The 15839-nt window shown below is 41.8% G+C and overlaps 2 protein-coding genes across 7 annotated transcripts in view; one reads left to right on the top strand and one right to left on the bottom strand.

Annotated features, from left to right (window-relative positions):
• Positions 1-280: 280 nt before the first annotated feature.
• znf503 (zinc finger protein 503) lies at positions 281-9149 on the bottom strand. Of its 6 annotated transcripts, none has more exons than XM_033012475.1 (3): positions 8798-9149; positions 2840-3038; positions 281-2475 (listed from the first exon to the last, which is right to left on the bottom strand). In XM_033012475.1, the coding sequence occupies exons 2-3, from the start codon at positions 2918-2920 to the stop codon at positions 1012-1014; spliced, it is 1545 nt and encodes a 514-aa protein (XP_032868366.1). In that variant the 5' UTR covers positions 2921-3038; positions 8798-9149; the 3' UTR covers positions 281-1011. The 6 variants fall into 6 exon arrangements, with proteins under 6 accessions (XP_032868366.1, XP_032868370.1, XP_032868367.1 ...); XM_033012479.1 differs by having other exon boundaries at positions 8828-9143; XM_033012476.1 differs by having other exon boundaries at positions 8584-8803.
• Positions 9150-9275: 126 nt separating this feature from the next.
• lrmda (leucine rich melanocyte differentiation associated) overlaps positions 9276-15839 on the top strand; it is a 645680-nt gene continuing 639116 nt past the window's right edge. The window contains exon 1 of the mRNA XM_033012480.1: positions 9276-9539. Within this exon, the coding sequence (XP_032868371.1) occupies positions 9489-9539 (51 nt within the window). The 5' untranslated portion in view covers positions 9276-9488. The remainder of the gene's footprint in view (positions 9540-15839) is intronic.

Raw genomic sequence — 15839 nt, 5'->3', positions numbered from 1 at the left:
TGTGTGTGTGAGATGAATTCGTACATTCGCAGAATGTACGTTCTGCCCGTTAAAAAAAATACTACGGTTTGATGCCAAACAATTGTGTAAAATAAATGAAAATAACATTTATATTTAATATTTCTTATAAAGGTATATTCGCGTTCTCAACTGATAAGAAGTCCTCAGTTGGAAACGGAAAAAAGTTTAAAAAACGCTGCATTACTATAAAAATGCGGAAAAATTATTAAATACCAGACCCAAATTTTTAAAACCTATATAATGCGAACGGAAGTTACAATTTGTAATCAAGTATTCATTTAATAACAAAATAAGACGTCATATTTTTGAATAGCACTGCTTCTTATTTCCAGAATACATACAAAAAATACCAATTTTCTTTCCATGGTACACCTTAAAAATAATTGTAATTTGAAATTATAATGACAAGTTGGAATTTAGTAACAAACATGCATGTAAATTCTTTTTTTTCCCCCAAGAGACATTAAATAATACAATACAATCATAGCAATTCAAAAGAAACTTAGGAAAACCCCTATTTTTTTTTCTACATTGTGTTTCACGTTACCTATCCGTTTTTGTTTTTGTTAAGTAATGCACTTTGTTATGGTTTTCCCCCGCTTGAAGCTAACATAAATAAATACAGCGTTCGCGGAACCCGTCCATTAATGAACACCATAGAATGACCCTTTAAACTGCAATTTGCTTTGTGTGAGACTACCTGGATTGTATTTCAAAACTTTCAAGAAAACTATTTACATATCCTAATTTTCAAACAAACAATTCCATAGGGCGAAATCTCTACGTATGCACTAATCGGTTCACCTTTGAGATGACTGGCTTCACGAAAGAAAAATAAATCAGATTGTATTATTTAACCAGAAGAAAACTAGGTCAACATTTTGTATTTAAAAGAACAAAACTTTTCTTTTTTCCTGACTGTTTTGAAATTGGACCCACATAAGCCTTCTTTGCAATGCACGTTGCAGCTCTTAAAATGTCTGTCTGTGTTCACTGGTAGCCCAATGCTGAAGCTGTTGTTAATCTCTGGCCGTAGAGTGCGTATGGGGAATAATAGTGTCCTGTTGCCGGCACGGGGAGAGTGGTGACCGGTCCTGGACCTCCATGGGTCGGCAGTGGGCTCTTGGCATAAGGATGATACCTGCTGCTGAGTCCTAAAGCATGGGGGCTCCTTAACGTGAGACCTCCGGGGCTCCCCGGCGCCCCTGTGGGCGGGAGGTGCATGTGACAAGCCACGGCCGCTGCCGCAGCCGCCGCAGCCGCGCTACCCAGGGACGAGCTAGGGTAGCCGGCCATGAGTTTGTCAGTCCCGGAGAAAGCAGTGTGCGTCCGCAAGTGGTTGAGCAGTTCGTCTGAGGAGCAAAATCGCTTGTCGCATGGTCCATTGGCCGAGACCCAATTGCAGATATGCGGCTGAGGATCGTTTTGAAGCATGAAACCATAGGGGTACAAATGGTGGCCCGTCAGGGTCGGCGTGCCAGCGTTGCTGGCCATGGTCGTGTGCACGGCGTGGAGGGGGTGAGAGGGATAAACCAGAGGGTATCCAGCCTTGAGAGCGCTGGGGTCGTGGGAGCAAGAGTTGCTGGCCGCCCCGGCAAGGTGCGCGGCGCAGTGGTAACTGAGGCAGTAGGGATCTCTGCACAGACTGGCCGTCATCATGGAGGGTGGAGAGGCGCCGGCTAGTGGGCTGGAACCGGCCGGCTTGCCGGACAGACCACAGCCCAGAGAACTGGCCAGCTGAGCCGCCCCGACCAGGCTGGATTTGGCATGGTCCAAGCTGACTCCATGCGGTACGAACTGGTGCGGGTAGCCGGCGTAGGCACCGAGTGTTCCTGGATAGGCCATGCTTGCAGGGGGCAACGGGAAGACTGTCTGCCCGGGTTTGTAGGGCGAAACAGGGGCAACAAGTCCAGAGCCCAGAGCCGATGCTTCCGAAATAATGGGCTTGGAAACCGAAGTCTCCTGGTGTGGGTTCACTTCCACGTTTATCCCAGCGCAGTTGAGGCTAATCCGGTTGTGGCCGACACTGGTGGTTGTGCCGTTGTCGCTGGAGCTGTTCTTCACGGAGTCGATGTCTTTCTTCTCCTGACTGTCGCTGCCTTTGCCGTCGGAGGGCATGGGCGAGGAGGTACTTGAGTTGGGGCTGCCTGTCCTTGGTGTGAATGGTTGACAGGTGGCGCTCGGCACACGGAAACCAGACTTCTCCCCAGACCCGCCCGACGATCCCGACGAACTGGACTCCTTCTTCTCGTTGTGCTTGGAGTACGGCTTAAAACTCGACTTGTCCTCCGCGCCGATATCACTAAGTTTCAACGGGGCGGATTTTCCGGACTCCTTGTCACTCGTCCCGTTTGAAGTCACAGACGTGAGCTTGGAGGACGGAGGGGGGTCAGGCTTTCCGATCTGAGAGCATGTCTGAGCCAAAAGTGCCAACGGACTCTTTTTCGCATCAAGCTACAAGAAAATTAAATAAATAAATAAAATGAAACAATACTTCCGGCTGCTGTAAACATATTCTCCAACCTCCCGTCTTCCCACAATAGCCAATTGTTAATTCAATGGTTCAAATCTCGACAGGGAACAACAATGCACACTAACTAATATTTTAATATCAGCTATGATTACAGATAACTTGGTGAGGTATTATTTCCCCCAGCAGATGTTCCCAATTGAGTATCGACCGTACATCGTTGAGATGGTCTTTATTGTACGCGGGGAATCTATCGAGTCTCGTGTTTCACGCTAGTATCACATCGACAGATTAGACCAGAAAACCGTGCATTAGCGAAAAGAATGGCAAAAAAAACCATAAACGTACCTCGATGGGACTTACGGGCGTGGATGGTAACGGCTGTAAGTATTCGGGGTGCAAAATGTGTCCAGTGCGAGCCGTAAGCATTTTCAAGACCTTGATAGGAAGACGATTTGCTTGCCTTAGAGGGTCAGAGGGAGGTACGGAGTGGTAGAACGGTTTACTACTCGTGTTTCCTCGGCTGCTGTTATCACTCGCTGTAATTCTGTGGATAGAGACGGAAGGCGATGTAATCATGACCTAAATGAGCCAGCACTCCGAGAGGGACTGTGTCGCTCGACGACGCGGCGGCGGCGGTGGTGGTGGTAGCTTTCACTCACGGAATGAGAGACCCTGCCCAAATCCTCCCCGGCGCTCATCAGCGAAGCAGCAACGCCGCTCAGCGAAACACAACACAACATGCAACACACAATCTGGACATCAACACTTCAAACATCGAATTACTTTGAGATTAAAGCCTTTGCCGCCTTCCAATCAAATCACACAATGAACACCAAACCCCGAGGTGATTGGAGGGTCACGGGGATGTGGTGTTAACTTTTTGTGTGTGCGTATGTGTGTTGGTTATTGTGTGAAGGTAACATTTTAGACGTCCAGCATGTGACGATCTCAGTCCAATCCGGAGAAGGATCTCAATGTCACATGCTTACAATTCAATACCCCCACCCTTCCAACTGTCAATTCCCTTAACCGCAATCAATCAGTTATTTGTCAACCTTGTCAATCTGGCTTGATTTATGTCAGCTTTTGTTGCTGATTACAAGCCTGGTGTGACTTGAAAAAGGACGGCTTTTGAAAAGAGCCATTCAATTTAGGGAAATAAATCGTTCTCAGAGTAAACTCAATTTGTATGCGAACAAAGACGGGCGCAGTAGACCGCACTTCAATTCGCTTGAACGAATTATACACCTTCACCTCAGTCGCTAATGGCTTACTCCCCCGTTGAACATTTCTTACTTATTGAAAAACAATATATATACACATATATTTTTAAAAATCTTAAATTGAGAAATCTCACTTCGGGTCGTTACGGGACATTACAAACAAAATGGCATTATTGAGATCGTATCACCGATCAGTCAACCCGCCGGTCACACGGAGCAGCGTTTGAAAAAGATTAAGATTGACACGTTGAAAGTCTTGACATGCTAAACCTGACAGCTAGAACAAATGATCGGTCTGATCAAAGTCACTGCTTTAAAAGGTTCATATCACACGCACAACTATCGCACTGCTTTCTCCACACAAACTACGCCGAACATTACTGCTTTTTAAAAAAAAGAAAAGCAAATCGAGTTAGCGTTAGCTGCAAAATCTATCCTTAAGAACCTCGCAGACGCCAAACTTTGTTTTTTGTCTATTATGCCGCTCTTCAATTTAACAAGGGGATAGATGGGCGGTTGTTAAGATTTTGACTTCTGTTTGATGTTGTCTTCTTTTCACTGGCAAATGTATGTGCTAATCAATCTTTGCTTTTGTTTCCGGCCTCGACATGGTGGCCCACACAATCTACAACATTAACAAAAGGTCACTTGAAGATAAAAACACGTTTGACAAGCGAAGTACACGGGAAGTGCTGGGGTCGTTGCCAATTTCTGAGATGGACTATCTATCCGGATTGAACCCAAACCACCTTCTCGATAAATAACACCACTTTTACAATGTCAAACAATACCGACAAACAATGTCAAAATTTCACAAAACCGAAAACGGAGGCAGTCTAATTTCAGCATGTACAACGGAAATGTAAATATTTGTTACGCCAAAGCACTGTAGTTACTGAATGGGCAACTAAATTTGACTAATGGCTTCCCGGAATGAAATTGCGCTTTTTCTTACAAATATATTACCGCAATAAAGAATCCTCTTTTAGGTAATTATACTAATATTTCAAAAATGTAAAGGTATTTGCGAATCAGATTTGCAAAGTCTGAGCGAGTGAAATGGAAATGATATTGCTACTTAATCCTATTATAAAGAGGGTTCTTGTTAAGTATTTTACTTAAATAATGTAGCGAAGGAAGCTCAAATTTATCCAGGTGTGTAATGGTGTTGGGAGAGGTCTCAACGGTTCCCAAGTGTTGGCGTAAATTCGATCCGCACAGAACAGTTCTTTCTTTTTAATGGCTCGTCAGGTTGATGGATGAAGTGCAGTAAACATTGAAACGCTGTACTTTCATTTGTGTTCATTTGCATTAACTGCTTGGAACAGCTGTTTTCCTTACTATACCATAGAGACGACTATCTGTTCGTGTTGTATTTGTCCTGCCTCCCGGTGAGAAAAAACTAAAAGATTAATTGCTTTAGGTGGAGTCGACTGTGGGAAGTTTTTTTTGGAGATTTGTTCACTTCAGAGCGGAGGAGAGACTCGGGGCACACTGTGCGGTTCAGTTGTTTGGGGGTTTTAAGTGCAACTAGAGGGCGAGGGGCAAACAAATCAAATTAAAACATTCAACACACACACACACACACACACATACATAAATTTACACTTTCGAGAGATACAACGCTTGGCCATTTGTACGCCTCTATTCAAGTCTGACTGAAAATAATGAAATATTAGGAAGTAACAGATTTGTGTCCAGTATTCTGCCGTCCTTTTAAAAAAAAATACAGAAATCCGAAACGAACCAAACAGTCTCATTTTCCCTTTCACAAGACGACCACCTTTGTGTCCAAGTTATTTTGTTGATCCAAACAACCGCAGGTTGGATCAACACGATTTGATCAAAAGCAACACCACTGACCAGCTTTCATTGACGTCTAAAAAGAGTAAAAATTCATCCGAGAAAAAGACTTTACAAACATAGGGGAATGTTGTTCCAGGAACTAGGTTAATTTAATTAGAAAGTTAAGCCATTATCAAGATACTCAACCTTTCCCACTTCTAAGTCACTGGTTGACATGTCAACATAATTCGATTTACGCACAATGTAAGAGATTTATCATTTGGGGGAGAAAAAAAAGTAATACATTCAAAAAGAAGTATTTGACCGCTCACGTACCCGGCTAATAAGTATTCAGACTCCCGGGCAATTGGGCAGCTTTTCAGACACAAAATGCCGCGGCTTCCTTTCATCTAACTTGGATGGAGGCGCTCAATTAAAAGCCTATCAGTTTGTAAGTAAATCAACGCCTATCAAACTTGTCACATCAAACAAAACGATTATTATTGCAACCCGCCTACCCTATTAATCTCTCTGTATGATAATCCGCTTGACAGGTCAGGTCAGATCTGACAAATCCTGGGATGGATTTCAGCAGAAAGCGGATTGGAACGAAATTGGTTTAAAAAGCAACAGGACGGGCCGCTCATCTTAAAACACAACGGCGGAAGGCAAGTTTCTGTTTGTTAAACGCTTCGCTTTCTTTTAAATAGATTCAACAACATTGGGCCACAGACAGAAGCAGCCAAATAACACGAAGTATCCCATCTTCTACGACTCGCTTTAGAGTATGCTCCGTCATTATTAATCAATATTATTTTCTCAAGAAAGCTAAGAGGAAAACCGCATCAGCATTAAGATTCCATAACTCCATGGGTAATATCTGGACAGGACGGCTGATATTCTCTTTGTTTCTCGTTCGCATCTTTGTAGTTGATGCGCTGCCGCCAACGCTGTTTTCGCTCTGTGGTGGTCATCTAATAAATCTAAAGAAATCTTTAAAATTACACACACGGTTCGGGACCCTCCATGCTCCCCATTCAGCCAAAATTATGCCAGATCAGGTGCGCGCAAAGTGGGAAAATCCATGCGCGATTTAGAACCACGAAACACATAAATATTTCATTGTCCTGTACTTTTTGTTGCTAGTTCTTGTAAAATATTGCATCTATTCCAGTATGCCGAAGCACTGTTAAAAACACTTTAGAAAGTGAAGATATCGCCGTTTACCTATAGGATCGAGGGCCGGTTTGGTGCTGGGGGGAGTTTTAAAGTTTCAGGTAATAATGAAAGATTTGCTTTTACTTTAAGACTTGCGATTTAATTCCAGTCTATTACAATAATCAAAATGTCGGCATTCTTTTAGTTACTTAGGTCGATAGAAAAATTGTTCGTGGACCAGTGGAATCTTGTATAGCTTTCAATGGCGGTGATGTTTGCATTCATCATCATGAAAAAGCTCGTATCCCAGGAGATTCTATTTGGGGTTGTGTCGTCTTCTTGAATCAGAACTTATTTCAGTTATACTTTTAGATTACCACACATTTAGAGAAGTCTGCTTTCTTTATCCCGTGTCAATCTCAATGGTCCAGAAAACTAAATCATTGGAACATTGTCATTTTAAAACAATTTTTAAATTGGCCTTAAAAGATTGTTATGTAGTTAGTTTAGTTAAGATATATTGAAATTATATTTGATGTCATGAAATTGCGGCGAAGGTTGAATATTAACCATTTGGAATAATAGTGTCTGGGTGATGATGAAGAATTACGCGTTGACGTATAGAAATTAGGTTTTTGAAGTTATTCTATGCGTCCATTCTTAACTGAGCTTTTTAAAAATATAAAAGATGGGAACAATAATAAAGAAACAATGACAAATGCTAACCAAACCCGAACTCTTCTTTCGAGAGAGCGAGAGCAACAATGTTTTGAGGTGGAAGTATATCTTTGCTACTACAAATGAAAACTCAAGAGAAACTCAGTCCTGAATGTCACGGCGCGACTTTACCGATATATCAAAATAGTTACTTTGAGGAAAGGCAGCTTAAGGATCATTTTCTTCTCTTTCTAAAAAAAAGATTAGATACAATCTACAAAACGGCTTTAAAATGGGGAGGAAAGTGCCGATTTTACAGCGGCATGCACGGATAAGATTTGTTATAAAATATATTTATTCCAGTGTAAAATCCCACAAGTGTCAAGCACTCTAAAATGGCGAAAACTGTAAAAATCTCTCTTCCTTTTGTTGATTTGAAAGACGTGATAGATCACGTCCCGCCTTACAGTAAATCTGTGGAATGATTCATAATGATATAATTCATACATAAACGTGTCTTGAAGATCAGAGCGCAGCTAAAAATATGCAAAGGGTTGTTTGATTGATAACAGGGTTGCTGTTTTTCTGCAAGCCTGTCAAACGTTGACACAATGCTTGAGTTATTAGGCCAGTGTAGGGCACCCATAAATTTCCAACGTCAGGGAAAAAGTAACAGCGGCTTTCTTTATTGTCTAGATGACAGATGGGTCTCAGTACAAGACAGCAAATACTTCGTATTACCCTAAATGGGAACACATTTTTCGTGGCTATAATTCATGATTTTTAAATAGAAAGTTTGAAGTACGTGCCTATATTTTACAGTCTGACATTTTTATGAATCACTCATCGCATGCAAATATAATTATTGCTGGAAACAAGAGCTAGTTAGGATATCTGATGTTGGTCGAACGGGATATTTTTCTTTTAAAAAATAGCATTTTAACAACCGACGTTATTTTAGCTGTAAAGTTATTTAGTTTCGCAGTAGAGGTAGGTGCCTCGCCGATGAACAGCTGAAACATAAAAATTATAAAATGACACAAAATGTGCAAGTCGAGATCCGGCCGTTACATCGATTGAGAGGATTGCAAGAGGAGATGGGGGTTTTTCCCCCCCCGGAAAACTAACATAGTTTCCGAAACAACTCATCGTTATATCAATAGCCCATTCGACCCCAAACGGCACCGTGCCGAAGCGAGCGCTTACAGTAACAACCTACACGCTGACACATTTTTCAGGCACGCGGGTAAATATCAAAATCCATACCTGATTATTAATAGTCGAACGCAAACAATTTTAAGGTCGATTCTACTCTGAAATGCACATATTCCCTCTGTGACAAAGACATCACTGTTGTTGCTGTATTTCTCCGTATAACCCGACTCAGAAGGAATTTGGTGTTAATTTCAAAAAACAAAACAATCTCTCGGCAGCGGACGGCCGGATCAATGAAAAGTATAGTCCATGCATCAAAACTTACTTATGTGAAATATCAGTGTGGTCGGCTTACATTAGTAGTTAGTAGGATGTGAGATTGAGTCAGTATTCTGCAGTGCGAGACTTCCGCATGCGCTGCGCTTTCGGGGCGGGAAGGGAAGTTTTCCTTTTTTCTCCCCGTGGGAGGGGGGTGGGGGGTGGAAACTAGCTTTGATGGTTCAGTCTACACTACTGCCTGCACGGCTCCAACATGAGCGGCACAAAAGATAAATTAGTCCGACTCGTTGGTGAAATGCGAATAAATGCAGCGCGGCCGCCCTTGTCTTCAGTCGCTGGATCAGGGCCTGGGCTGGGAGTGACATTTGAGGTTTAGGGTTGCACGGGGCATTTGCAAAAAAAGTAACCCCAAGGTTAAACCAACTCCCCATGCATAGTTTTTGGGGGAATATGCTGCATCATAATTGCATGTAATGCAATTCCGAAAGCTTTGCTTTTTAAATCATTTTGCCCCTCCTTTTCGACGTTTAGGACACTGACTTCCGCTCCGACTCAGCTGACAGGAGTGCGGAAGTGTAGCGCTCTTGTGTATTTCCATAGGCAGGTCACTGCTCCGCTACAGCGGTACTTCCAAACAAACCTTGTATAAAATACAGAACTGCAGTTGGCAGCTTGCAAAGCCGTAAAAATAAAACAAACAACGGCATTCTCAGTCTTTTTCTGTAATATAAATTAGCATGTCAGTGATGGCGAGCAATGATGTAGGGGTCGTTGTTGATGGAACTCAAGTAAGTGCAAAGTATTTAAACACTTGCCTTTATTTACACAGAACAAAAGAAGAACTAGTTCACTTGTTAGGTGCAGGGTTTATTTCATTGTTTTATGTTCGTTAGTTATATTTTGCAGGTCACAACATATTTTTCCGGGGCTTTTACCCACTTTGATGTCAACTGACTCGCCACTTGTGTGACTCGCCACTTAACCTTGCACATCTTGGTCATTTGAAAAAAAAAAAACGTTTTGAAAAAATAAATTAACGTAAATAATACCAAAAATTATGGATTAGCGCTTTCACCTAATTATTTTGAGAGGATTGATACGTATATTTACTGTTCATCAAATTTGCGTTTACATTTATATATATTCCTCTTGCAAATCCTTTCCCTTGTCATTAGAGGGAAGCCGTTAATTTAATTGAATACAGTATTTGCAGAAGACGGGAGTGTTACTGATCTAGGGAGTATTTTGAAATATAGCAAAATAGTGGAAGATTGAGGGGCGAGATTAAAAAATGCAATTGGCGGTTTCATTGCACACACCTGGGCTAGAATGAGTTTTCTTGAATGGTGGATGAGGGGAGTTGCACGCATCTCATCTAAGGGAAAGATGGATGTTGGAAAGAAAATAAGGACGGTCAGTGGCCCATCTACAGTGGGTTAAATTCCACTTAAAACACTCATGTTAATAACTTTAGCAGGAGAGTTGGCTTGGGGGAGATAACACTCTAAGAATGTTATAAATTTAGATTAGTTTCGGAAAGCTGTGACTTATCTTAATGTGTTTCACCTGTGCCCGTTATTGTCTGAACAGTCACTTATCATAAATTCAGGAACTTCTAATAGAGTTCCCCTGACTTTTCAATGCTTATATTTGCAAACCCATCAATAGCTTGCAACAAATGGAAGTCTCACCTGGTTCTCTTTCAAACAGAACAGTAAATGTAATATTGCCAATAATGAACAGCGACCAACAAACATACGAGATAGGTACTGGGTATAACTAGTGGAAATAGTGGTCACCATCATTGTCGAAGCTTTATTGACAGAATTGGCTATACTTTCCAATTGCTATCAGCTTGTATAATCAATTAAACACTTTTATATTTGCTGGCCAAAATTGATTCCTCTAGTCATTCAGCAGGAAAGGAGACACATTTATTGCCATTGACAGATTGTAAATCTCTGTTTCAGGGTTTGGTTCTGAAAATATTTTGGCCTTTGATAAAATCTCACTTAGTTTTGCCAGTGATAGTGATTTAAAACAGGTAGGCAAGGAGTTACAACAGATTGAGTCTTTGTTTGGAGTTTCATTGTGAGGCTCAAGTCTGCCCAAGGTGTGAACTTGTGTAGGAAGGACCTGCAGATGCTGGTATAAACCGAAGATAGATACAACATGCTGGAGTAACTCAGCGGGACACGCTGCATCTCTGGAGAGAAGGAATGGGTGATGTTTTGGGTTGAGACCCTTCTTCAGACCTTTTTTCAGAGGGACAGTCAGACTGGTTGGGAAACTGGGAAAAGGGGGAGGGATGGAGAGAGAGGGAAAGCAAGGGTTACTTGAAGTTAGACAAGTCAATATTCATACCTCTGGGGTGTAAGCTGCCCAAGCAAAATATGAGGTGTTTTTAAAGTCCAAGGCATTAACTTTATATTAGACTGGAGGAGTAGCACTGATAGACCCGTTTCTTGTCCTTCTAATCACAGCCTAATATGATCTGTGAGGTTTCCACAAATATGGTGGCCTTGGTCAAGTCTTGGGAAGTGGTCTTAATCCCTAAAGAATCACATTTTTTTCCAACTATTTATAAGGACATGAACAAACAATTTTTCCAAAGGAGAAAATGAGAGATTGGCTCTTGGCGTCTCTCATCGCTATACCCCTGGGCTCCACTGTTGCCCAGGTTTCTACCCTGTAGAGACTGGTAGTACTTCGGATGCACCTCTGACCTTGGTGTCAATTTATTTAAATAAATTCACTTGATGTTTTGAATAATCCTAAAAACTTTGGCAGAATCACCCATTGAAAGGCATCATAAAACATAATAGGTAGTGCAGCCCATGCATGAGACCATTTTGTTTGTTGGAATAGTGCTCTCGTGTAATTTGAGCCCTCTAGCTAACACAATCTTCCAAGGCATTACATGAACAGGTATGTTACCAAACATGTAAGCACATGAGATATTGGTATTAAGGTAAGGGAATTGAGTGCACACATTATACCAAATACAGCCTAACCAAAGTCCTCTAAAGCTACAACACATGACTTCCTGACTTTTGTACTCAATGCCCAACCAATGAAGCAAGCATACCATACACCACCTTTCCCATCTATCTACGTGTTTAGTTTCGGGATACATTATAGAAATGGGCTCTTCGGCCCACCAACTCCATGCCAACCAGTTCACACTAGTTTGATATCATCTAATACTTTCGCATCCACTTTCTACACATTAGGAACAAACCCACATGCTTTTGGGATGTGGGATGAAACCCATGAGACACGGAGAGAGAATGCACAAACTCCACACAGGGTCAGTATCTAACCCAGGTCTCTGGTGCTGTGAGGCAGCAGCTCTACCAGCTGCAACACTGTGCTACCCTTATGAGAGAGACTAGCATAGCAGGAACTGGCAGAATGCCTGAGGCAGACTGGAAATTTGCAACTAAATCACTTTGACCATGGAGATTGATGGAGTCAATGGCTTATAGTGAAATCCAAACACATTGTTTACAATCTTGCTGATATTTAATTGCATATACAGTTCTAGATGTCAGTGGTATTGATTAATTTAAAGCAGATGTCAAGAGATGTTGTAATGAGTAAGAGCTAGAAACACTTTTTGGTGAGATGAGGACATTCTGGGTAAGGCTGGCATTCATTGCCAGCCTTGAAATGCCCTTGAGAAGGTGGTGGTCTGCTAGTCCTTCACATGCCCCTACGCCAACAATGCCATTGGGAAGGAATTTTGGATCGTAGACCCATATTTTCAATGCTGTAAGAGGGAAACCTGCAGCCATGGTGTTTCCATGCACCTGCAGGCCTTGTTCATGGCGGTAGAGGTCACGGGTTTGGGACCTACTGTCTGAGTAGCCCAGGCAACTAATTGCAATGCATTTTGTAGGTGGCACACATTGTAACACTATTCACTGGTGGTGAGGGAATGGGTGTTTTTGGTGTTGTATAAGATGTCAATACATTTGTCCAAACACAAAGTGTTGGAGTTACTCAGTGGGTCAGGCAGCACCAGTGGTGGGAACATACAGGCAATGTTTTGGGTCGGGACTCTGTCAGAGTCTGAAGCAGAGTCCCAACCCAAAATGCCACCTATCAAATCCTTCCAATCGGAGTTATTTCAACATGGTGGTTTGCTCAAGATTCTAGCTTCTGCAATTCCTTTTGTCTCTGTTTTGAATTGGTGTTGAGCTTCCAGGTAAGAGGGGAGTGACCTGTCATATTCCCAGTTTGTGTCTTGTGGAGGATGGGAAGGCTTTGTGTTATCAGTCAGTGAGTCACTCAACATCGGATACCCAGTTTAGCTCCTGTGGTAGTTCCATTGGGGTTTCTGATCACTGGTGACAACCAACCCTTCCCACTCTGGTAGGAAGTGTGGGAGAGATCAACATGCACGTGGAAAACCATATATTATCGTGGGATATCCCTTAGATCAAGCCTATCGGGACTGAGACAAAAGCACACTGGATAGCCATCAAGTGGTCACAGGAGTGGAAGGCAACCTCATCTCCATTACACAGCTACATCTCTTCACCAGATAAAAGCTGTCCAGGGTCTGACCTCCCCAGAGGAGCCTGGGTGAAGCTCAACAGACATGGTTCTGGAGTTGGGAGATGGGGACTCCTCCAGAGCCCAGCCTGTGAATGCGGAGCAGAACAACAGACAGCCAACCATGTCATCTCTGGGTGCCCGCTCTACCACCCACCAAATGGAGCTCAGGGCCTGGCAGACATTGACACAGAGACAACAACCTGGCTGCTCAACACCCGGCTTGAGATCTAACTATTCCTCTGGTTTATGTTTCATTTGCAAGAAGAAGAAGAAGCCTATCAGGAAATATGATTAAATTCTACTTAAAAAAATATTGTTCCATGATGTCATCGTGACCAGTTTTTGAAGTGTTGATTAATGTGTCAGAAGGACAAGTTGATTCCCTAATAAAGGAACCTTCAAGATACAGATATGTGTTAAGGTTGTGGGAAAAAATCATCAGATGTTGATTTAAATTGAAGATAGGCACAAAATGCTGGAGTAACTCAGCGGGACAGGCAGGCAGCATCTCTGGATAGAAGGAATGGGTGATGTTTCGGGCCGAAACATCACCCATTCCTTCTCTCCAGAGATGCTGACTGTCCTGCTGAGTTACTCCAGTATTTTGTGCCTATTACAGATATGTGTTAATGTCACTTCCAAAGTCGGACCATGATGAGTTGGAGTGCCCACTGAGTATCAAAGATAACTCTTAATCATGTCGATCAGCATTCTCGGCACCATCACTCTTTGGAACAGTGAAAGCTTGTTTGAAAAGATGATTGAAAAGGGCCAGGAAGCGAGCGGGCAAGATCATCTCTAACCCCTCTCACCCTGACCACAAACTCTTTGAATCACTTCCCTCTGGAAGGCGACTCCGGACTGTCAAAGTTACCACAACCAGACATAAAAACAGCTTTTTTTCCACGAGTAGTAGCTCTCCTCGACAGCCAAAAGTCTGTAGCCTCCATGTGCTCTGGTACTTTATTTAATTCTTCACATGTTTAAATTATAATGTTTTATTATTAATTGTCTACTGTATATCATGTTGTTACTTGCGAGTAAAGCACCAAGGCAAATTCCTTGTAGGTATACATACTAGGCTAATAAAATGTATTCAATTCAATTATATATAAAAAAGGTATTTTGATGAAAGGGCCTCAGTCCCAAAATGTTGACTGCTTCTCTTTCCACATATGCTGCTTCACCTGCATTTTTCCAGCATTTTCTATTTACAGACTCCAGTATCAGTTTCTTTTTATTTTTGTACATTTAACTTGAACAAATGAAACACTTTGACAACATTTTTTATGTAAAATACCATTATGTATATTGGTCTGATGTAAAAAAAAATCGAATTGGGAAATTGGAGCCATTTTACTGTTCTATAACTTTGGTCAAATCAAATGAGAAACATTACTATATGTTTGATGATTCATTTATCCAATTTTATTACAAAGACCTTTTAATGGACGGGTGTCTTCAATTTCATGATGGAGATAAATAGGTTTGAAAGCTGGATATTTAATCTCAAACTTGTTTTATATTCCTTTTAAAATACCAAACAAAACGTTACATTCATGTGGAATTTTAAAGCTTATTGTTTCAAGAAAGTTATTTGCTGTTTGTTTAAAAAAGTTTACGATTCCAAACCACAACTGGGCACCCAAAGTCACAATCAGATTTTTAAAAAGTTTGAAGTTTTACTCTTTCAGTAATAACGTTTTTTCATGTCATGAGGAATTGCAAATTAATGTGCGGTACTTGCAGTACCAGAAGTCGTCTTCTTGCGTTTGAGGCAGCAGAAGTTATTTAATGCCCTCCAGGTGCTGTAGCAAGTTTGGCCTTCCGCATGCTACCCGGTTTGACCTTAAAAAGGGCGCATGCTCCTGGTTGGCGCCAAGCCGCGGCGACTGAGTTTGCATTATTTCTGCTGCTGTCTCTGTTTGTTGTCGTTCGTCAGTTGACAGGGCTCACCACGGGGAGGTCAATAACATGAGCCCCCAAGAATTGGAATGGTAAAATAGAAATAATTTTCAAAGTTAGAATTAGTTTTAAAAAAACGAGGTAGTCAGTCATTGTTTTTTTCGTGACAGTATGTGCCAATACAGTCTTTGGGCACCTCGAAAAAGTGTAAAAACTAGATTGATGTGCAGCAGCTAATAGCGACACATGAACTATTGTATGCGTACTGGCATCTTTTGCCGATCAAATAAAAACAATTTTTGTGGACAATATATAGCATTGAAATGTGTCCACGAAAACATCAAGGTCCCAAGTATACTAATTCCGTTTACCAGCAATTGGTCACAGTCTTTTATGGGAATTCATGTGATAGGAGCTGAATTAGACTATTCGGCCCATCAAGTCTACTCTGCCATTCAATCATGGCTGATCTATCTCTCCCTCCTAACCCCATTCTCCTGCCATCTCCCCATAACCCCAGCCACCCGTACTAATCAAGAACCTATCTATCTCTGCCTTAAAAATATCAATTGACTTGGACACCACAGCCTTCTGTGGCAATGAATACCACAGATCAATAA

The sequence above is a fragment of the Amblyraja radiata genome, chromosome 37 (genome assembly GCF_010909765.2).
Source record: "Amblyraja radiata isolate CabotCenter1 chromosome 37, sAmbRad1.1.pri, whole genome shotgun sequence".
NCBI classification, from domain to species: Eukaryota; Metazoa; Chordata; class Chondrichthyes; order Rajiformes; family Rajidae; genus Amblyraja; species Amblyraja radiata.
Note: the sequence above shows the minus strand (reverse complement) of the source record. Positions and strands in the feature narration are given on the sequence as shown.

Coding starts and splice junctions, on each gene's coding strand:
- znf503 (XM_033012473.1), bottom strand. CDS start 3,070: ATGATTACATCGCCTTCCGTCTCTATCCACAGAATTACAGCGAGTGAT. Junction 2,476..2,839: donor CGCCCGTAAGTCCCATCGAG/GTACGTTTATGG, acceptor ATTTTCTTGTAG/CTTGATGCGAAAAAGAGTCC.